General features: G+C 39.7%; 1 protein-coding gene across 1 annotated transcript in view; it reads left to right on the top strand.

The window, feature by feature from the left end:
* Positions 1 to 23416, top strand: part of lama2 (laminin, alpha 2) — a 135971-nt gene that overhangs the window by 71514 nt on the left and 41041 nt on the right. Inside the window, exons 22-35 of the mRNA XM_061812204.1 lie at positions 3730 to 3836; positions 5328 to 5508; positions 7341 to 7477; positions 8458 to 8589; positions 8748 to 8852; positions 8936 to 9079; positions 12215 to 12391; positions 12460 to 12645; positions 12739 to 12857; positions 12938 to 13055; positions 15862 to 16014; positions 18155 to 18279; positions 18723 to 18809; positions 19146 to 19201. Coding sequence (XP_061668188.1) covers positions 3730 to 3836; positions 5328 to 5508; positions 7341 to 7477; positions 8458 to 8589; positions 8748 to 8852; positions 8936 to 9079; positions 12215 to 12391; positions 12460 to 12645; positions 12739 to 12857; positions 12938 to 13055; positions 15862 to 16014; positions 18155 to 18279; positions 18723 to 18809; positions 19146 to 19201 — 1827 coding nt within the window. The remainder of the gene's footprint in view (positions 1 to 3729; positions 3837 to 5327; positions 5509 to 7340; positions 7478 to 8457; positions 8590 to 8747; positions 8853 to 8935; positions 9080 to 12214; positions 12392 to 12459; positions 12646 to 12738; positions 12858 to 12937; positions 13056 to 15861; positions 16015 to 18154; positions 18280 to 18722; positions 18810 to 19145; positions 19202 to 23416) is intronic.

Here is a 23416-nt window from a genome sequence, read left to right as displayed (position 1 = left end):
GCCGCCGATTTTGTTCATTTTAAGTTCAAGTTTTATATTATTTTTTTGGACTATACAATTTAAAAAAAAAAAAAGAGGTCATAAATGTAACTGTTGATCACCAATGTTGCTAATTCAGAATTTGCTCCTGATTACTGTCAGCCAACTGAGGTCCCTTCACTCTACTTGTGTTTGCTAGTCTTGCCCACTTTTCACCAAACAAGGGATGAGTATTTTTTTTTTCTCTGAGGTTGATATATCATCATAGTTTCAACAAAGCTTCCGAAGCCTTACCTAAAATGTCAGTGTGAGACTGCGGCTCTGTGTCAGTGACTGGCTACAAATATGTCCACAATGGCACAGCAAATGTATTGTTTGCTGTATATTTTAATTTTAAAAATAGCTTGTGCGTCAGCAGGGGTGCTGTACTCTGACAAGCAATATTACATCTGTGGAAAAAAACTCAAATAATTCCAAACCTTTTTCTTTAATCCGACCACAGAAAGAGTCACTACACCATCTGGAGTGTGTTATGCGCGTGTTGTGCGGCCGGCTATTGGCGAGCAGCTGTGGAGGTGTGATGTCGCAGCGGCTCACTGGTAGCCTCGCTGCGTTGAAGAGTGAGACCACAAAGTCTACCTGTGTGAAAAGGAGAGGCACGTGTGAAGATGTCTCTTGTCTGAGAAAATAAAGACCCGTGTTGTGGTTGCCCAGTGCAGACGGGAAAATAATGACACCCCGCAACGAGCGATAGACAGGCTGTTCAATCAGGAGAGAGATGAAGCACAAAGGCGGATGGGCTGACTTTGACTATTAATGTCTGTTTGATAGTTCATTGTTCTGTAGCTGTTTTCCCTCCACCCGGCTAAATGGTTATTGATTGATCGGCATGATCTATAGAAGTCCTCCGCTGCTGATTGGCTGTTCATGTCTGGGAGACGGAGGGTTGTTATTGATCCTGTGCAAATGACAAAAGACTAGCAGGAATTATTAAAAGACAATAACTCTCTTTCAGGCTTTCTGCCGCTCCTTATCGCTCCAAGTCTTAATGAATTTTATTGAGTGGCGCCGCAGCGTTCGGGTCAAGTCCATTTGTGTTCCATTAGACTGTAAAAATGCCAAACTTTTTTTGGTTTGTTTTGAGGTCAGCTTTAACATCCGAGGCCTTTTCGGCGATAGACATCCTTTTGATTGCCATCAATGGGCAGTTTGATTCATTTCTTCAACACAAGCCTTGCAACACTTTTGTCTGAGGACTCAATTCGATAACAATATAATACAAACTATTTTTCATTTGAAGAAAGGTCTTGTGGACATTGATGAAAAACTATACTCCAGTTCCATCACAGGAAGTGAGTGAATACGTGGTCATTCAATAATATAAGAAAGGTTTCCTCCATTTCACTAAATGAAGGTTGACGGATCAATAAAACCTTCAGGATCATTTTTTAACCACACAATTTCAACTCTATTCTTGCCCAGGGCAGGCAGAGTTAAAACTCAAATCTCTAAAATTTAAAACAATTAGAGACACTCAGAAGATATCTCGGCTCTGAAGACCATATATTTCCACATCCAGCACTGATGCAAAAGAAAATTAGATTTTTGTACATTTTTTACATTTGGATATTTTGACTGGGTTCCTGTTTGAAATATCGATCCTCCCTTCTACAAAAATTCTATATTTTACAGAAATCTGGCGTGGGAAAAAAATCATGCAATGACTATAATCATCACAGATGAAAAGCTTAGAAAGATACAGCGTGGTGTGAACCATTTTAAAGGAAGAAATCATGAAAGATGAGATGGCATGCCAGGTTCCAGTAGAATCAACGTGATTCCGCCACAACCTTGCGTGCGTCCACATTTATGTTCCGTGAAGTTACACGACTCGCGCTGTGCCCTGTCTGCCCTGGTTCTTGCCATTCTGTTCCTTTTTCCCATAACTAGTTTGATCCAATTAAAAAAAAAAAGCAACATGAGTTGTACTAATATAGACACTTCATTCAATCTGCTGTTGATCAATAAATGTCAACATGAGCAGAATTGGACTTAACATTTTAGCTAAATTCCATGACTTCATCTGCTATTAGATGAAGTGATTGATTACATAGAAACATATTAAGATTGTTTCCATATCTATACAAACAATACTATTCCCTCCATCAAAGGACAGTGGAAACGAGAAAAAGCCCTTATTTCAGGCCACGACAAGCCTCGCATTGTGGTGACTGACAGAATGGAGTCCAGATGGTCCCCCAAAGGGTGAAACCAGAAGGGCGAGAGACTGTTTGAGTGAAATTGTGTGAAACAGCATTTAAATGTGCGTGTGCACTTGTATGCTTTAACATGCTGCGTTCATTTGCACGTTTGGATTTGGAGGTGTGTGTGTGTGTGTGTGATTTATGTGCTTCCCTGTCTCGTTGTGTTTGTGTTTGAAGCCAAACGCCGTGTTCCGCTGCATGTGTGTTGATGTGTCCTTCTCTGTGCGAGTGTAGACATCTGCTGTAGTCTTCCCCCCATCTCTTTCTCAGCCCACACTCAGGTCTGTCCTTCTGTCTGCTTTGCATCTAGTGCGTGTGGCAATGTGAGCCGAGCAACTTGTTTCTTTAAATGGACTGTTCCTTTTTTTTTTTTTTTTGTCACTGGGTGTTTGTGTGGATTGGTGTGTGAGAACCTTATTTGCCAGATGGGAATTGTGATATTCTGGCTTTTAATGGCATTTTCTAAAAGGCTGATCGGCATGTGGGCTTTTACGTCTTTTTTTCATGGTACAATTTAAATGTACAAAAGTTTAAATAAAGTTGAAGAGTTGACTTGCACTCAGTAGAGTGCAAACCACAGTTTAATGCTTCTGATTTGGACCATCACTGAATAGTAGGAATTCATATATATTATTTAAATTATACACATTAGATACATTATTCATATTTTGATTTGTATTTTTAACTAATTGTTATTGCTAAAAATAGTCACGATAGACACAAGTAGTCATGGTTTTAAAAAGCTACGCGTTAAAAAGCTAACTGCTGAGTTCATTTGAACTAACCAAGCCTTTCTCTTTGATGAATTAAAAATGTGGGGATTTATAGGATGTTGTCAAAGAATTCCATACACATTGGTAACAATTTGCAAATGAAGTTATTGCAATTTTTATAAAAGAATTTAACCTCTGTGATCAGAGTAAAAAAAAAAAGGCCATGAAGCTTTTATTTTGAAATAAGGAGAAAAAAAAAGGAGGAAATATTGCACATTCATGAAGTGTTCTTTCTTCGGTACATGGAATGAAGTCCTGATAAGTAATTTTGAATTGAATGTTGAACTTTTATTGAACAGTATTCAGCCTGAATAGAAAGTACATGCCTCAACCAAAACTAATTTGGAGCCAAAGTGTGCTTGTCTATTATGAGTATATAAAAGAAGTATTTTTTTTTTTTTCAGTTAGGAATTGCAAAGGAAAATATTCTCTTTGCTATCTTGGTAGCTCCTTTTATTTGTCTCAGAAATACTTGACGAAGAAAGAAAATGATCGTGAATGTCTTTCTAAATGTGATTTTTCATATTTATATATCAAAGCGACTTAGCCTGAAGACTGTATTTGGGAAGAGAGGTGCTGCGCTTAGCAGGATAATAAATTGGATGTCAACAGCTAATCCTCATGACGACTTTAAGCACTTTAAAGTAGCGTGAAGTGAACTCTTGAAATCCAAATAATTGATGCAAAATATGCCTCTTCTGCTCCCGTTGCAGCCTGTCGGTGCCATATTAATGGCTCCGTTTCGGAAGTCTGCAATAAGGAAAGCGGGCGATGCCAGTGCAGGGAAAATGTGGTTGGACGTCAGTGTGACGACTGCATGGTAAGTATTTTGACACGCCAGTATGCCTTGGTGCCGTATAATGACAATGATGATGAGTATTGTTATTATTATTATCACACTTTTTTTAACCATGCTTTATTTTCATTGGTTAAAATCTGTGTTGTGATTGGTCCATCCAGCCTAATTACTGGTGGGATGCCGAGCGTCACGAGTGCGTGGCCTGTCGCTGCACCCACCTCGGCTCCGTCTCGCAACGCTGCGACGTTGAGGGCCGCTGTATCTGTCGCCCGGGATTCGCGGGCAAGCGCTGTGACCAGCGTCGCCAAGGTTATGAGAGACGGGAGACGCGGCGGCCGGTGGAGCGCGTCCCCGTGGAGGCCGTACAGCGGCAATGGGGCGGGCCGTCTCGCACAGGGGGTTGTCCTAGGGGGGCATTCTGGCCCAGCGAAGCGGTAACACTGCACGGGAATGACAGCGTGAAGCATGGGCGTGTCTACTTTGTGTGTGAACATTGGAGATGCAGACATACTGTATGCGCAGTTGTGATTAACAGGTTTTCAGGATTTATTTCAATTCCTGTGGAGAGTTTGTTTGGTTTCTCCCGTGCTTGTGTGGGTTTTCTCAGTGTTCATATTCAGGCCCCAAAACACCCATCCATCCATTTTAACAGTCCATTAAAGATGAAGTCCATACGAAAGATCTGGTTGCAACTGTTAATATGAGTGCCCATTTACTAAGGTTTACACATAAAAAGAGAATTTAATCATGTTAAATCTCATCCTATCAGATTGTAAATTGTACCCATTATTCTTATTTCCTTGGACGCAAAAAAGAATGTGGGAGAATTGTTCGATAGATTGCTAGTATTTAATCAGGGCTGTGGGCTTTCTGAGTGTACTTGTTCATTTGTGTGACTTGCATGATTCCCTGTATTGTGTTGAACTTTCAGTGGGTGATGGCCTAACCCAGTCTGATGTCACAAAAATGTCGCATGTTGTTTTGAACTCTGTTTTTGGAATTGAAGAATCTGGCAATTCTATGAGGAGAATCAGATCTAAGTTTGAAAACACACGAGGGATTTGTTTATGGTTGTTGTTGGCACCCATTTTTGTAATGGTAATTTTCACATTTCAATGAATAATGATAAAGACAATACTTCAGCTGTTTTTTATGCCACTTTGATTTCATATGGGTGAATGTCTCCCATGCTGAAACATGTTTAAAGTCCTATTAAGTCCTATTTTCAAAAGGTAACGGTAAACAGTAACAATAGAGACATTTTGGCTTTAAAAATGGAGCGGTATTACTTTGAACTATTTCTTTGTCCTAGAAAAAATTGTGACATTCTGATCGATAATACTGGCCAATTCCAATTCTTGGAGTTTCAAAAGGAAATTCACAATATTCATGACAGCTTTGAATGCAGTATATAAAGAGAATACGCAGTGTGCAGTGAAGATTCCTCCTCCTTAAGACGTTTGAAAGTCTGGCCCCGTCGTTCTCACCTTGTCTGGTCCTGTTTGTCTCCAGGCTCAGACATTCGGACTCGCTACAGGTGGGCAGTGTGTGCCGTGTCACTGTAACTCCTTTGGCTCCAAGTCGTTTGACTGCGATGAAAACGGTCAGTGCCGGTGCCAGCCGGGTGTCACCGGACCTAAATGTGATCGCTGCTCAAGAGGATTCTTCAACTTCCAGGAAGGAGGCTGCACACGTAAGCAAAGCTAGCCTAGGGGGAAAAAGGGGGCTTAAAGCGTTGGTGTCAAAGTCATTTTTGTCGGGGGCCACATTGTACTTACGCTTTCCCCCAGAAGGCCTTGATGACTGCGAAACCATAAAACATTTTAACCACCTCATCATATTTACACATGAAATTTCGGAACTAGTTTTGGAATCAGAAATCCAGGGTGGCCCCCGGTCCTTGACTTTGACAATGGTGGTTTAACTCTATGGGGGGGAGAGATCAGGAATTACAATGTAATACATTATCACAAACTATTCCATTGAGAATATTATCATCATACAGTGATTGATGTTCAGTAATAATACTTTCTTTTCAAGTGTATTGATAGTTTTTTTGTAGTATTTTTAGGAGGATGAACACATACACAATGAGTTAGCTGTGTTTGAGGTATAATAGTTATCAAGAAACGGCTCTCAACTGTTAATAATGACCAGCAAAGTAAAGGTTCATCAAGTTATTAAAGCATTGTCTTGATAATTCACATTCAAATGAGCCTCGTTCAAATTTTAATTCCACATTCTACCCTCTCAATTTTCACCTGCGCGCATCTTTTATACCCGGTTCAGTAAAAGTAGACCTTAATCATCAATCGGCAGCTCAAAAGATGTTTTTTTTGAATAGCGAATGTTGTCGGGACTTGGTTTATTAAAAAAAAAAAAAGGAATGTTGATTCCTGTCTTGACAAACACTCAACACGAAAAGGAAAGCTCAGCAAATATTATATGTAAGAATAAGAGAATAAAACTCTTTTTCATTGGTTATTTAAATTATCCATGAACTGACCTTTACTTTAATAGAAGTCTTCTCTCAATTAGTCTACTGGTGCATTTTCCACTTAAAATGAATGCCTCCACCCAAATAAATGCCATCCTCTTTCCTGTTAGAAAAAAAAATGCTTGTACCTAATAATCTGCTGCTGTATCATAAGAGATACCTATCCAAAACAATGTACTGTAAATATCTTTTTCCATGAATACTTCGTTTCCCAAATAGAAAACCGGTAATCAATCATTTTAGCTTTACGCAGGACAGCTAATTGTACAAATAAGATGATTAGAATTCTGCTGGCAATGCTCGTGGCCACGTTCACGCTACCCAGAGGCCTTCTACAACCTATTTCAAGCCAACTTTCATAATTGGTAATGTTTATATTTGAGATGCTCAGTCGTTTGAATCATCCCCTCCAAATAGTCGGCACCGCAGGCAGCAGGTGTCGCAAACTTTATGTGTGCTGCCTAAAATAAGGATTAAGAGTGACAACTCTGAATAGCCCACCTCTTCACATCTCCTTATGCAATATGTCATGGATGCCAAGCGCAATTGACAGCCAAGAACAAGCAGAAACAAATACACCCGATTCAGTCACACCGTCAACACGAATGATAAACTTGGGATTTATTTGCTTTGGCTCACGTTGACGTTTTTGGGGAATGAGTATGATGTTAGTGTTTAGTTATTGTCACGGGTAGTTTACTGTGAGAAAAGATGGAAGTTATATACCCTCCAGTCTCCGAGATAATAATGTCTGTGAAGAAAATATTTAAAGTGAAACTGCGGAACATGAAAGAAGGTGTAAGTCATTAAAATGTGACCTTTCAATGAAATGCAATTTAGCATGAATACAAATAGGCTCCTCAAACGTGTACATATAGCAACTATTTTATGACGGACTATTTAATATAGTATAAATATAATTTCTTTGGAAGGTTCTCACAGAGGCCAACCTCGCTTTTCTAGTCTATACCACGTTAATTTAAAAAATGTCATCCAACTTCTAATACGTCTTCTCTGCTTTGTCACAGCGTGTCTCTGCAGCCATGTGGGCAACAACTGCGACGCCAACACAGGACAGTGCATCTGTCCTCCAAACACACTTGGTGAGAGGTGCGACCGCTGTGCCCCCAACCACTGGGGCCACGATATCACGACTGGATGCAAGGTACCGTGACCGTCACAAACGGTGTAATTTATCATGTCCAAATCAGTAACAAAGGAGTCAGCTCAAAGTACTTCGAAGTTAGATCGTTTAAAGGACTTCTATTACACACATACACGTTCACCTTTGCACGGGGACTTCTAAAAACCCATTGATTTAAAATAAATTAACATCATCTGAAATAGGAATAGCAACACTTCTTCCTCTCTACTTGTCTGCCTCTGACTTTTTTGTGCCATGCACCAATATGCTTTCCAGTTGATGTACTTTTTATTAAATTTCTGCAAAAATGAACACTACACAAACTGCCATGACTCCGTTGGAGCAAACACTGCTACAAAGTGCCATTTCATTGCAAATTAATGTAATTCTTCACGCTGAAAAAACTGAAACAATATTGGACTAACATTTAACTTAACTTAACTTTTACTTCTATTATCTTCTATTTAAAAAATGCAAACTAAATTCCAAACAAAATAAATGCATGTAGTTCCATAGCACTTTTTCCTGCCAATCCAGACATTGTTGTATGTTGTATTGTTTCATAAAGTATTGATAAGCTTTGCATGTAATTAGTTGATTAAACCAACAGAAAACAAACTCAAATCTAATATTATACAATTAGAAAAAATAGGCGTGAAATAATGATTCACTTTTTCATTCTGCAGTGTTGATTGTGCTGTTAATTGAGGCGTTATTAGTTCAATGACTTCCTTCCTATTCTCTCTATTGATGTAATACTAAATAAATGTTCACTCTGCTGCATACCTTGTGTTGCACACCACACAGAGATCCAGCAGCTCACACACATGCTGGTACTGTATGCATGTCGTGAAAAGTCCAGAAAACCAATTTCTTGAGCTAGGGGGTCTGCCGTTCGGTTGTTGCCATGTTCAAAGTCACCTCAACTGTCGTCAGAAAGCATTGGCATTTATTTGTCTTTTGGAGTCAAGTACAAATGTTGCTTCTGCTTGTGTATGCAGGAATGTGGCTGTAATTTGGTGGGCTCGGTGCGACAGGAGTGTAACGTCAACACCGGCTGCTGCGTCTGCCACGACTCATTTCGAGGAGAGAAATGCGATGAATGTCAGCTGGGATACCGAGACTTTCCCCAGGTAAAAGATATGAACAATTAACATGGCCTTGTACTCTTTTTATTCCTGCTATTGTAATAAAATAACAGATTTTTTAAATGGTGCAATAGACGTGTAATGGAATTAAGGCAATATTAGCGGCCTGTTTAAAGTCTTTTTCTTTGCGACGTTCCCGGTAGTGCACCACATGCGAATGTAACATCTCAGGATCAGAACTCGAGACTTGTGACCTAGAACGAGGAGTTTGTGCCTGCGCAGATCGAACTGGGAAGTGCAGCTGCAAGGTATACATTTTTTTTCTTTAATTACAAGACACATACTCTACAAAATGCAATAAATGTATGCATATGTGCATCTATTCCTAAAGGAAAATGTGATGGGAGACAACTGTGACCGTTGCAAGCCGAACACATTCGGATTGTCACTGCAAAATCCGCTTGGCTGCAGCAAATGTTACTGTTACGGGCTGACACACTCCTGCACTGAGTCACAGGGACTCATCAGGATGAGGGTGAGTCGACGCTCTATGTTAACATACAAATTGAAACATAGTGATAATAGTGAACCTGACATACACATTAACATACACTAACATGACAGACCGTGATGACTACTTGCAAAATATCATGAAATCGCAAGTGCGGTCTTTACGCAGATGATAATGTTCAGTTTGGATTGACAGTCTCATAACTGTATTCATTTAGCAGTGAGTTATTGTAGCTGTGGTTTGCAGTAATATGGAGCTGTTTTGCATCATAGTGAGCGTTTCCCAAGATTTTCGACTCCCTCGAGTAACCAGAGGAACTAAAACAAAAACATCATACTTTTACAGGGATTGGACTTGTGCAAACACATTTGAACTTCCATCCATCCATTTTCTTTGCCGCTTATCCTCACAAGGGGAGGGCTGGAGCCTATCCCACCTGTCAATGGGCAGGAGGGGGGGGGTACACCCTGAACTGGTTGCAAGCCAATCGCAGGGCGCATAGAGACAAACAGTCGCACTCACAATCACACCTAGGGGCAATTTAGAGTGTCCAATTAATGTTGCATGTTTTTGGAATGTGGGAGGAAACCGAAGTGCCTGGAGGAAACCCACGCAGGCACAGGGAGAACATGCAAACTCCACACAGGCGTGTCCGGGGACCTCCTAGTTTTTCATACCTTACCTACTCTCTGAGGTGACCATAGCCTAATGTGAAGTAATTTAATGGCAATAATTTCAATGTTGTTAAATGATCATTTTATGGTTGATATGTGCCCTGAGACTAACTGGCGATCACTCCAGGGTGGGGTCTGCCTTTCGCCCAAAGTTCCAGCACTCCCGCGACCCTTGTGAGGATAAGGGGCTTGGAAAATAGATGGATGGGTTGTCAAACCTTAGCATCATCAACTTTGGCAAGGCAAAATTTAATTAGAATATGTTGGTGTATGTAATGAAGCAGCGGACGTTAAATGCCATTTCATATTTTTGCCATGGGTGTTTATTTAGCCAAAGATAGTACCAGGGTTTAAGTGCATTTATTAAGGGGAAGCCTTTATTTGTATATTTGCATTTGTATAATAACATTCTATAATATCAATGTGTTTTTTCATTGTTTCTTAATTGTGGTGTGGAATTTGTTGAGGCTTGTCTAATACAATCACACATTTGAATTGATTTCCCCTTAACATTTTTATGGAATAACAATGTTATTTTTCCCATCATTTATTTTGTCAATAATAAGTAAAACCTAACCAGCCACTGTTTGGGTATTGTATTTAAATGTTTGAAATTGAATACCTATTAGGTTATCGTGGAGAGTGAAATAAGCAGTCTACCATGTGTGACAATGGCTTTATTATGCAGCCCGTATTGCCTTCATGTCCAAACTATATCAGCCTAATAGAGGTCACATCTATTCTTCCCAACCAACTACATATTTAAACAGAGCCTCATATCAACACTTTACAGCTTCAGGGACATAAAAAAAAAATAAAAAAATCCTAGCCCCGACAGATGAATCTATTTTTAAAATCACTCTGCTCAACCGTATCCCCGAGTCAGTAAATGAAGCCCAGATATCTTTCGCACAATGCTGAAATGAAAACAAATAAAACTGGAGACAGAAAGGATGAAAACCACTTTAATTTACTCCAGCCTGTTGATAATAACTCAAATGTTATCCACACCTAAGACAGCAATACTCCAATGGTAACAACACTTGCAAACGCTTTTACGCTTTTACAATGGACTCTAATGTTCCCAGGGAATAGGGACCGAGCCCGGCTGTGAATAGTAAATATACCCAAATAATTGCTCCTCCCCTAATAAAGCTTCCAGTTGTTGATAATTTAAACACTGAGTACACTACAATTTCCAAAAACACATTGGGATCACTTCAAACCAATACAAAACAACAAAGTGTGAGTGTCATTTCCACAGATTTAACGTGCCAAGTAAATCTTTTCTGAAGTTTCTATATCTGTGAATGTTTTGGGTATATCATGCACCACATGGACAGATCTGCCAGTGTAATTTGGCTGTTTGGCAATGAAGCTTTTAATCTCTTAACGCAGGTAATGTCTCCAATAAGATTAGTAAAAGTTGTTACATCTGTTGCCAGTTGCTTCTGACTCACTAAATATCACTAAATATAGCAACGGTGTTATGTGCACAAGAAGCCATCGCCATGGTAACAAAAGATGGACTCAGGATCGGAGACTGGCTTATTTGTACAAGACGGAAGCCTGCCCTCAAAACAAGCTAATTTCACCAAGAAAAAAATTTGCATGGATTTTGACTCCCATTCCATCCCACTCCCAGACAGATTCAGGCCACCTCCACCGATCCACAGTGAGTTTTTGGGAAAAAAAAGAAAAAAGTAATTCCATCACACAATGACGGATACCGTTTCCAATCCTGAAAACTCTACAATCTTTTCTCCACTCCTGCCTGGTCCTGCCTAATCCCGTGATTAATCGTGAAATTCACTCCCATCTCCACGGGACTTTGTGGGAATTCCCACTAAATGCCAGCCTCAAATAGCATATACAAATATCCATCCATTTCCTTAGCCACTTATCCTCACAAGGGTCACGGGGAGTGCTGGAGCCCATCCCAGCTGTCAACGGGCAGGGCACAGTGAGACAAACAGACGCACTCACAATAACACCTTGGGGCAATTTAGAGTGTCCAATCAAAGTTGCATGTTTTTGGGACGTGGGAGGAAACTGGACTGCCCGGAGAAAACACAGGCAGGGATGGGGAGAGCATGCAAACTCCCCACAGGCGGGGCCGGGATTGAACCCGGGACCTCAGACATGTGTTAGGCCAATGCTTTCCAGCTAATCCACCATGGAGCCCATATACAAATATTACAGCAAAATTATTTTGAAATAAAAAAAATACAGTGTTGTGGTAAAATACTTGTATTCATTGTGGTAACATTTAGTTAGTCCACATGTTTAAGTCTCCAATCATGTTTCTAACATAAATCTTACGTGAAGGCTATGTTAGCTTACAAGACGCATAAATTGTAGTTATTTTATAGTAGCCACTGGTGTTTATTTTGTGCAGTTCCATTGTCATCTGGTTTTATGCAGTCAAACATAAAGTGTGCAGCAAAACGGGCAGATATTTTTCACCTTTTGGTTTGCTTCGCAGTTAACATTGAAACCAGAACAGACAGTACTTCCCCTGGTGGATAAAAACAGCATTGTTGAGACAAGAACAGGAGTGAGCTTCAAACACCCAGAGATCCTCGCACATGCTGATCTGGTCACCACAGTTCTTTCTGAGCCCTACTACTGGAAACTACCACAACAGTTCCGAGGCTCCATGGTAGGAAATTAGTTTTTCTCATCGTTTATTTTATGCTCCTTAATCCATTCTCAACTCGTTCGCAATAGATCACAGCATACGGTGGGAAGTTGATGTATGCAGTGTACTATGAGGCTAGAGATGAAATTGGACCCTCCTCATACGAGCCCCAGGTTATCATTAAGGGCGGCGCTAACCACAACATCGTGATGACACGCCACGTAGTGGGACTCCAGATTGGTCAGCTCACACGGCACGAGATAGACATGACAGAGGTGTGTTCAGGCTCCTGGAACGAAATTTAACGTGTTTGTGTTGTATATTTGTTTGATTTCAATTTGTGATCAACGTTTTGTCTCTGTCTCCAGCATGAGTGGAGGCATGCAGATGGCCGGGCAATGACACGGCAGGACTTCATGGATGTTTTATTCTATGTGGACTACATCCTCATCAAGGCTTCACATGGCAGCCAGATGCGAAACAGCCAGTATAATGCACACAGACAATCTTAAATGTGCTGGGAAAAAAAAATGTATAGTAAAAAAAAATGTATTGTGTCCTTCACAGTATTTCAGAGATAAGTCTCACTGTGGCAGAAGAAGGTACACCCACGGGGGAGAGTGTGAAAGCCTACCAAATAGAAAAATGCGAATGTCCAATTGGATACTCCGGGCTATCCTGCGAGGTACGTCTGCAATCACCTAACCACAAATATATATTAAACTACAGTATTAAAATACAGATGCTTTTGAGGAGCCTCGACAAACCTGGAAAGTCCCCGAATGGGGAAAGTATCTAACCTGGTGATAATGTACCTATTTTAGGGCTCCTGAAAACTAAAGCCTAAAACAAATGCCGTAGAATAAAAACTGGACCGTGCACAGGCCCCTTTCACATGGTAAACCTCCAGTCAGGGTAAAACATTGCTAACTATTTCATGTGAACGTTGACGTCCTTTGACATCCTTGCAATTGTACATTGTGAAACATTATAACATTGAATTTCATTGGAATACGTTTAGCTTTTTTGTTGCGCTGTTGGCTATGAAAACCGTGCAGGCGGTCACAAAGAAGTAACTTTTCACCAAGTGTGTTGCAGCTTTACCTTCATAATTAATTAGATATTTATCGCATCGTTTTCCATAACAATGTGTATATGTTTACCATACATTTTGCCTTGACCGGAAGTCAAGAGCCTGTTGACCATGGCGAAACCAATTATGGATGTATAGTGCGCGGTCCAGTTTTTACTTTACTCTACGTCATTGCCTAAAACTCACTTTGTAGTGCCCCCTGGAAAGTTGGAAGGAAAAAAGCCCACCCCAATACCTCATTTTCAACAAATGAGCATGAGACACATGAAAGTGTTTCAAGCCTCCAAAAAATCAATTTGGTCATTTTGGTAGAAAGCAGCTATTCTGGCCCAATGACAGTCAGACCAAAACCCTACAACAATCCCCAAACAGAAGCACGTCAATAAGATCGAACATTAAAACACACCATATACTAAATGGAATAATAATTAGATAAGAAGAGCTCCCTCATTTTGCCATTTTTTTTGTTGACATTCTGTTGTTCATCAATAAGAGAAAGAAACACGATTGAAGTCTCAAACAACCACATGAGGGCACCGGGATGCAGAGATTCTTCGGGACTCTTGTTTGAATATAAATGATCAACTGCAGTTTTCCAAGTGCCGTTAATGGGTCATTTGCGGACTAACAATCATATACATATTCGAGGAACGGAGCTGCTGTAAACAGGCTGCCTATTCGCATGAGATATATTCTACACTATCATGGTTAAAACTGTAAATAGTTCAAAACTGGTTAGCACGAGGCAAAACAAACACAAAATGATTTTAAAATAGGTGGAAAAATATATCCATCATTCCATTTTCTGAGCTGCTTAACCTCACGAGGTTCATGGAAGTGGTGGAGACATTCGCAGCTGTTATCAGGCAGGAGGCAGGGTACACCCTGAACAGGTTGCCTGCCAAACGCAGGGCACAGACAACAGTCGCACTCAGAATCACATCTAAATGCAATTTAGAGTCTCAAATTAATGCACATGGGGGGAAACCGGAGTGCCCGGAGGAAAAACCCACTCAGGCACAGTGAGAACATGCAAACTCCACACAGGTGAGGCCGGGATTTGAACCCCATTCGTCAGAACTGCGAGGCCAGCCTGCTGCCTGAAAAAATACGAATAAAAGGAAAATGTTAGTGGAGCTTTTATCCTGTGCCACTCACTTTACTCTCTGCCTTTCTTACCTGGCACAGCGATTGCTGATGGAAGTTCGGTATACAGATAAAATCTGGCACAAAGCATATCGTCTCCTTTTGTTTATCTTCTGTACATGGTCCCTGCCAAATAAATCAATAAACTAAACTATTTTTAGGATTCACCTGAAAAAGTGGGTGCAAGGATCATGGTTAGTTGTTTTTTTTATTTCAACTTGAGAAAAATTTACATCCTTCATGTTTTAGTAGGAAAATCAATCAGTACTTCTATTACAATATTGCATACAAATATTTCTAGTGCAAATTAATGATATGCTGCTGTCAATTATTCAGATGTTTGAAACTTCTTGGGAGTACTTTGAGGTGCGTTTCCAGTCGAATGCCTGGGCTTTAAATTGCTGCCTGTGTTTTGCTTTGGCTCGTCGGGATTAGGCGCCTCTGTTCAATTGTGATGTTTGTCAAACAAATTCAGATGAATCCAGCTTCTCCTCTTAAGCCACAGAAAGGAAAGAGGAGCTAAGCCAATTTTTAGTTGACTGAGGATTTTGTAGCGAGGGGGTTATGAAACACACAGGCCACAGCTCTGGCTGACTCCCCAAGGTGATGCTCATCAATTTGCACTTGTAAATCAATTTTTTTAAACCCTGGTTTTATTCCGCTACTGGTTATTCACCATCCAGCTTTATTGTCCGACAAGTTTGAAGCGTGCCGACTTGAAGGCAAATAATTAAGTGTACCCCAACTTAAAACTTTTGTCGAAAGCTTTGCCAACAGATGGGCATCCTGTTTGTAGCTGCTGTCGTTATTAAAGTATTTCTAAAACGGGCGTTTAGCTGGAGCAGAGGGAGCAGATGGCTCTTTAAAAGAACTTCATTAATTATTGCTGAACACACAAGGATGAAGAGTTACCTTGCACGTCTGCGTGCACATGTGTGTATGTGTGCTCTTGTGTGTTCAAAAGTTACTGAGGGGAATAACCCTTAATTGGGTGTATGTGTAGAAGCGGAGGTCAATAGTTGCCTTGAGAAATAGCAATTTAGGATAATTACGAGCCCATGAGTAGTGTTGTCTTCACTCCGCGCAACCTCCATAATCACTCACATTTTAGTACGACTGTGGGAATGCATGGTCACACAAAAATGATCTGATGTTCGGCAAGGTCCTTCTCCCTCGCCTGCTTCGTTAACGCTCACCCGTGTTGTCTGTTCGCGGTGTTTTATGCCCTTTTTTTTGTTCTTTTTCCATGCAGGAATGCGGAGCAGGTTTCTACCGCCTTCGCAGCGGCTCGCACACATCTGCTCCGGCCTCCAGAGTCCCAACTGCTGCGGGCATGGGCAGTTGTGTTCAGTGCCAGTGCAGCGGCCACTCGACCACCTGTGACCCTGACACATCCATATGCCAGGTAACTGGCGTGGAGGTGTGCTTGTGTGTGTGTGTGTGTGTGTGTGTGAGACAACTCTTGGGCTAGAAGCACCATTCAGCCATATGCCAGGTAGTTTCTGAAAGAGGGATTAAGGTGGAACTGAGAAAAGAAGTTTAATTAGCCTCGCTGTAATTAACAAGACCAGGCTTATTCATATTTCACGTCATTCTGTCGCTCTTGATCGTGGCCCAAAGGTACTTCAAGAGGAGACAATTTGAATTTCACAGTCCATGTCAGCAGGTGACGGAGTACTGGCAGAAAGCATGTCGTCGCTCTCTTCAATGTAGAAAATCTCACCTCCTAATTTTGTTTTCCAGATCTTAGCAGTAATAGTCATTTACACCACAGTTTAAATGAAAAAAATAAAAAATACATTATTCTCATCACGTAGTTTTTAAAAATTACAATTATTTTTTATTAGAGCAAGGAACATATTTGGTCATTTTAAAACACACATTGTTCAGTCGAAGGGAAAGAAAAGCAGGCATTTGCTGACATTATGAATTTGGGGTGATGATCTAAAGCCATCACAGGTAATCAGTTAACTCTGACTTTTTTTTACATTATTTTGAATTGTAAAAAAGAAATTATCTTAAAATATACATACACTTGGTATATATGTACCCGTATCAAGTAGGAAATTAAGCAATTAACTACTCCTATGCTACTATTTGTAGAATCATGGTCATTTCAGCCAACTGGTTGTTGTTTAGAAATAAGACAGAACCAGTCAGTGCATTAATAAAAAATATCCTCCATGAATATGCAGATGTCGTGACATGTTAACAGTCAGCCTGATGAGGTAACCTCACTCCTTCAGTTTTTTTTTTCATCGCCAATGCCCTTCATTTTATTTATTTCATTCCCTCTCATTGCCTTTTTGCCTTATTCTTGCAAAGAACATTTGGTCAACCTTTCCATGGTAGCAGTGAACGAACTTGTGCTTCCTCGCACGCAACCCACTATCTCTCATATCCAAATGTTTTGCTTTTGTTCGTTTGTTTTTAAATTATTTCCCGTTCCCTTTTCACTCGTTTTATTCCTGCCTCAAAGCCATTTCTGCTTTCCTTGCCCATTTTCATTGCACCTTCCATACCAGCGTCATTAGAATTTTCTAACCGAGCGAGCCAAATTGAAAACGCTAAACGAGTTTGTTTCTGAAGTAATTAGCAGTAACGAGGAACACAGGAAGTTAATGGGAATACAACTTCCTGTTGCAGGTGATTGAAGGTCTCATTTTAACAAGCAAAACCAGCACAACAAGACATGAGCCTGCAGGGGGGGAACAACCCAGGCTGCTCCTATGAACTGATACTGATAACCGATATTATTATTGTATATAAATTTGGAAACTATACCACACGTAAAAATAGCCATTGTGTGTATATTTTGTGCTTGATGGAGGTATGTGTGTGCCCATTTTAATTATTCTAACAAAGACGGCGAATGAAATCATGAGAGTATTCATCCAAACATGAAAGAAGCTATTCACTATTATGATGTTATGTGCAGCATGCAGTCGAGGGAATGGCAATATTTGCTGTCTTGGTTTGGAAGAAAAAAAAGAAGGCCTTGAGCTGAAAAGAAATGATTTTTCTTTCACTGCTTAGGCAATTGCTTCTGCAGTGGACAGTCCAGATATCTGTTTGTTGAAGAGTAAAACATATTAATCAAAATTCCTACAAAGTATTCAAATGTATATATATATATTTTTATGAAGTTCATGTTGAAGCATATTCTCACAAAAAAAATGCCTTTTCATCACTAGTAAATATCGAATATTCTACCCTGGAAAAAGTAAAACATTAAGCTAACAAACTTATAACTTCAGTCTAAAAAGCTTTTTCAAAAACACTACTTATTAAAATGTCCAATCATTTGAGCAAGAATAAGCTATATTATTAAAACTTGAAATTGTATCAAATGTGTATTTGCAATGTAGTGCATCTGTCCTATAAATAGTGTTTATCTTGAATTTCTATCCTTTGATGATATCAGTATAACAAAACACAATAATTTTTAAAAAGCTTAATTTTGATGTAAAGTACCATTATTGGTCAGTTAGCATCCAGAAACTAGCATCATTTGTATGTTTTTTTTTTTTGTGTTCTTTGTAAAGAACTGTCAAGACAACACAGAGGGGGATCACTGTGAGCGATGTGTTCCGGGATTCTACGGTCTGGTCCGAGGATTCCATGATGATTGCAGACCTTGCGCCTGCCCCCTTACGACACCTGGGAACAAGTATGTGTTGGTGTCACACAAATTCATTCTTTTTAAAATGCTGTATCATTACTGGATATCTGCGCTGGTAGCATTGTGGTACAGCCAGTCCTCATCCCTAATCTGGATAAAAAGATGTGAACATTTGAATGGCTCAAATAGTGGTAACTGCTTTATCATACTCGTGCCCAATAATATTTGGATACATGTGTGTGTGTGTGTGGGGGGGGGGGTGTTAAAGTACTTTTGTGTAGTACCAGTCTGGTTCCCACTGCAGTGGAATAAACAAACGACCTTGTTCCATTATTTAACATATCACAATGGGCATTTGATTTTGTTTTGTTTGTTTTTGTTGTTGTTTTTTGTTTTGATTTTGATTTTGTTTTGTTTTTGTTTTGATTTTGATTTTTGTTTTGTTTTGTTCAATATTTATTTTGTTAACTGAACTCTTTCCCTGTGTCTAGTTTTAGTCCAACGTGCGTCACCGAAGGGTATGATGACTACCGTTGTACGTCTTGTCCTGAGGGATACGAGGGAAAATACTGTGAAAGGTCAGAAACAAATTAAATAAATTAAATTTTTTGGAGGTGGGATATTTGTTTAAAAGGTACAATTTCAAAGACTGAAAATTTTATTTTATCCATTTTGCAATGACGATTGAACAAACCATACGTACACGTATATACATCATTCCATTTTGGCTACGATTTTCATACTAAGCAACTATGAATTAACGGTAAGCGAAAATTGTGTATTCTATTTTTTTTTAAGTATAATTTACTCTGAAGCCTTTGTGATGAGTGTAAAACAATGACATAAAATACACACTAACAAGAGTTAATGACTGCTTTTTTTTTTTATTTAATGGCTTCAATTTTCCCATCCAGATGTTCCACTGGTTACTATGGTAACCCTCAGATACCTGGCGGTCGATGCGAGGAGTGTAAGTGTTCCCCGTGGGGGGCGTTGCCCGGACCGTGTGACCCTGTCACTGGCCAATGCCAGTGCACGATTGGGGCGTCTGGCAGGTCTTGTGACCAGTGCATGGAGAGGCATGTGTGTGGACCATCTGGGATCATCTGTAAGGACTAACACACAATATTTTTACACGTTATCACTTGTTATACTTTTGAATTGATATGTTGGCTGTGCTATATATCTAGTTCTCATAGTCAGCATCTTAATATATACCTTCAGTGATAGCAGCCAAATTTGTTTACCTATATTGTTACCATCGGTATAATCCCTTCACTCTAGAGAGTTTAGTCATTTACAAACCTTCAATCCATGCTCCGTCCACATCGATTTGGTAGAGTCAAAAAAAATGTGCAATTTCACATTGCCTGTCTGTCTAGTAGAACTGACTCACAGAGGGACTCATTTGGGCGAATTCCATAGTAGAAGTTCGGCAAGTGTGAGCCTTAAATTTCGCCTGCTTCAGACCTACATGGCCGACTTCCTGTTAAATTTCACTTCAGATTTATCTGTGTGCCCTGTCATGATAGAAACACCCTTTTTCACCATTGAGACATCTCTTTGATAATGCTGACTTTGGAGAGGGTAGGTAAAAATAAACAACTGAGATCAGTCAACTGCGGTGGTGGCAGTATCATGGTTTGGGGCTGTTTTTCTTCAAGTGGAACTGGGAAAAGGTGGGGAGAGGGGGGTCGTTGAACAGTTCCAAATACCAGTCAGGACCTCCTAACCCTCAGACTTCAAATAGAAAACAAACAAAAATAAAAACTCAGGCAAACCCTTCTAGAACGTTTGAACAACATATGTGATTAATCAGAGGCACTTTAAAATGGGATTTATTTTTTCCCCCCATTTATTAATAACAGTGGTGAAAAAAAGATTTCAAATTTATCTAGGTGTTAATTTTTGGACAAGAACAACCTGGCATTTGAATAGGGCTATGTAGAATTTGTTTGGTTTTGGTATGACTATCCAAGGATTACTGCGACACGAATTTCAGTTGGTTGTGTCCTTAACCCCCTTAAATACATACAATAGATAGAATTTGTATGTTTCCAGGCATGTTGGGCCCCTCCATAATGTGATAATAAACAATAATCACAAGTCTACCCTCATGCCAATGAAAACGTAACTTTATATTTGACAGAGTTGAAAACTTGAAATCAATAAAAGTATCCTGATGTAATTCCTTAAAAATAAAATCATTATGTTTTTCTTTTTGGCTGCTTTCCAACAACAGAAGCTAACAAAAAGTCCCAAATTACGGTTTAACACAGTTTACCCACAGGCATCCTCGCCCCACTCTCTTTCTTCTTTTCACCTGATGTTGCCATTTTTACTTTATTTTGACAAACAAATGCAAATGAACAGCTTTCACCCGGTTACCCCAAGCGACGGACTGGATGGTCTGCATCAGAATTGAAATTCCAGTCATTTAGGCAATAATTTGAATGTCATTTGGAGCTAATTTAAACTTAATATGATCATAATGGTGGGGCCAATTTGCTTCCATTAGCATGTCTTGAGGTACGTGTGTGTGTGTGTGTGTGTGTGTGTGTGTGTGTGTGTGTGTGTGTGTGTGTGTGTGTGTGGTGTCTGGATGTGTGCGTGCATGCAACAGGGAGAGTATAGAAAGAAATTTGTAAGACAGATGCTGATGAGAAATTGCTGCTAGCTGGTCATGGAGGTGATTGCTCCATGCATTCAGGTGCCAAGCATGTGTTCGTGCATTAGATGTGCAATTGTGCTAGTCCAAGGCAACAGCAAAATAGCTGCCCTGTCGGGCCCCAGACCATAATAATAAGTCCTGATGGGTCACATGGACTGAAGCAATCAGATATTGGTTCGCTCGGTCTGTGCTAGCTGAGTCCTCCACTTAGTGGCTCTGAGTAATGGAGACTGGTGAACAGTTTGGATCCGTTGGACTTTTCAACAAGGTTTGATTGACAATGATGGGAGCAGCTCTGTACCGGAATGAGTTGAAGGAAAGAAAGTTCTTTATATTTTGAACTAAACTTAGTCCACTTCTGCCTGATGAACGCAATTGAGAACATGCTCATTCTAGCATCAAAAAATGTTTTTGGAACAAAGGTTCATTATCGCCCATCTGAACACACAATATGTGAGCCTTCATATGTCATCAGCTAAACGCTGTATTAAGCAACCGATTCGTGAGAACGTGAGGTGCATTCTGGGACACTGCATAAATGAGATTGAACGTGTTCTTAGCCGATTGTTTTGTAATACAGTACATGATTGTATAAAAATGATTACTTAGAAAATTCTTTTTGTATCAGAATGTTTTAGTTGAAACTCTATGATCACACTACCAGGGTAAGATTTAACAAAGGTGACTTAATTTCCCAGCAATCAAAGCGCCTTCTTGGGTTCCCTTTAAATGAGGTGCAACGATGGTCTTGCATTGAGTTGTCTTAATGGAAGAGCAATTCGTGCGTGACTGAAACATTTATCGCTGTGTTTGTTTGTTTTGTTTGGCCTGTGTGGCAAAAGACAACAGCGGTGATAACTGCGGCCACTTAAATATGTCTGTGGACCTCATGCATCAGTCCACACCCGCGCACAGTTGTGACAATCACATTTTGACAAGCTAATCATGTAAAGAGGAATTTAAAAATGACCTCCAGTAACATTTACCAGGCCATTTAATCTAGAAAACAAATTTCTAAACCTCCAAGCTAATTCATTTTATCCCACGATTTTACAAATATAACATTTTTCCAATGAAAAGATGTCCATAGGCCAACTGAGCACTCTGGATTTGAATGCAAAGTGACTTCCGGGACATTTAAATGACAACATTTGTATATGCCCTCCAAAACTAACATGTCACAATAAGGTAACAAATGATTACCCTGTTGGACCACGCACCAGCATGTCATGTGTGTTTTGCAGTGAGCAGCATGTGTTTGGTGAAAAGCTAATATAAACCTACAATTTATTGATCATCAATACACGAATAAGTATCCATATCAAGTCTGTGTCAAGGGAAAATTAAAAGAGTGCTGTTAACAACACTATGCATACTGTACACACACAGACTTCGGAGCAATTATCTTCAAACGTACATTGTAATGTATTCAGAATCAAATCTCTAATTCCACTTTACATGCTCTTTAAACATATGCATTTTCAAAGAGCCTACAGTCTTTAAGATGATAATGGCATACATGATACCATGTTAGCACAATGTATGATGAAATTGAATAATGCATGTGGCAATTTAAACACTGATGGTGTAATCAAAAGAGGGCTTTCTTTCTGCTGAGAATGCTAAAATTGATGTATTTCGCGAAAAATTAAATACACTGCCTTTGCATAACACAGTGAAAGTGATTTTACAGTCTTTACTTACTAAATAAGGGATTAGTTGTTATGTAACTTAGTTTCTGGTTTTTGTAGTATATACAGTATTGTGTATATTTTCAGTGCAACTGCAACTGTGCGTGTGTGCGTGAGTGTGTGTGCGTACGTGTGGTTTTGTGAATAGGCGCTCCGGTTCTGTCAGAGATTGATAGAGAAGAAAGTCTTTCTATTTAATTTATCTTAGATTCCCCCTGTCAGAAATTGTAATTTCAGCAATAAATCAGCCCCTGGCTGCAGAAAGGGAAGAAAAACTCTACACTACATGCACACAAAGTGTAATGTGTGTGTCTGAATGAGTCCCCTGATGTGCAATTTATGGGTATTCTGAGCCTGCAGTGTGCTCATAACAGGTGCGCTTACCTCCCTGCGCTGTGTGCTCTCACACGCTGATGAGACTCTCATGGAAGTCCCTTAAGGTTAACAACACTGTGTCAGGCATAAAAACAATCAAAATTCCACACCGCAAATAAATAAATTAAAATGTAGTTGTGGTTCAACGTGCAGAGAAGAAAGCGTGTTGTCAGAAGCTTTTGATGCTCAATGAAACGTTTAAAACGTTTAATTTGGTGTTCATTTTATTTCAGCGGTACCAAATCAAACTAAATCATCTAAAAAGAAAAAAAAGAGTAGAAAAGAAAAAGGAAAACAGTGCAGTGTAAAACAAGACGTTCTGAAAACAATTCTACATCATTTTATCAATAAGTAAATGTTCTACACAAACACAATTAAATGGGTTACATGTTGAAAAATAAAAGATGTATTTAGCAGAATTCCAAGATTTTATTGAATATAGATTGTA

Source organism: Syngnathoides biaculeatus, chromosome 23 (assembly GCF_019802595.1).
Source record: "Syngnathoides biaculeatus isolate LvHL_M chromosome 23, ASM1980259v1, whole genome shotgun sequence".
In the NCBI taxonomy this organism is placed as follows: domain Eukaryota; kingdom Metazoa; phylum Chordata; class Actinopteri; order Syngnathiformes; family Syngnathidae; genus Syngnathoides; species Syngnathoides biaculeatus.
Note: the sequence above shows the minus strand (reverse complement) of the source record. Positions and strands in the feature narration are given on the sequence as shown.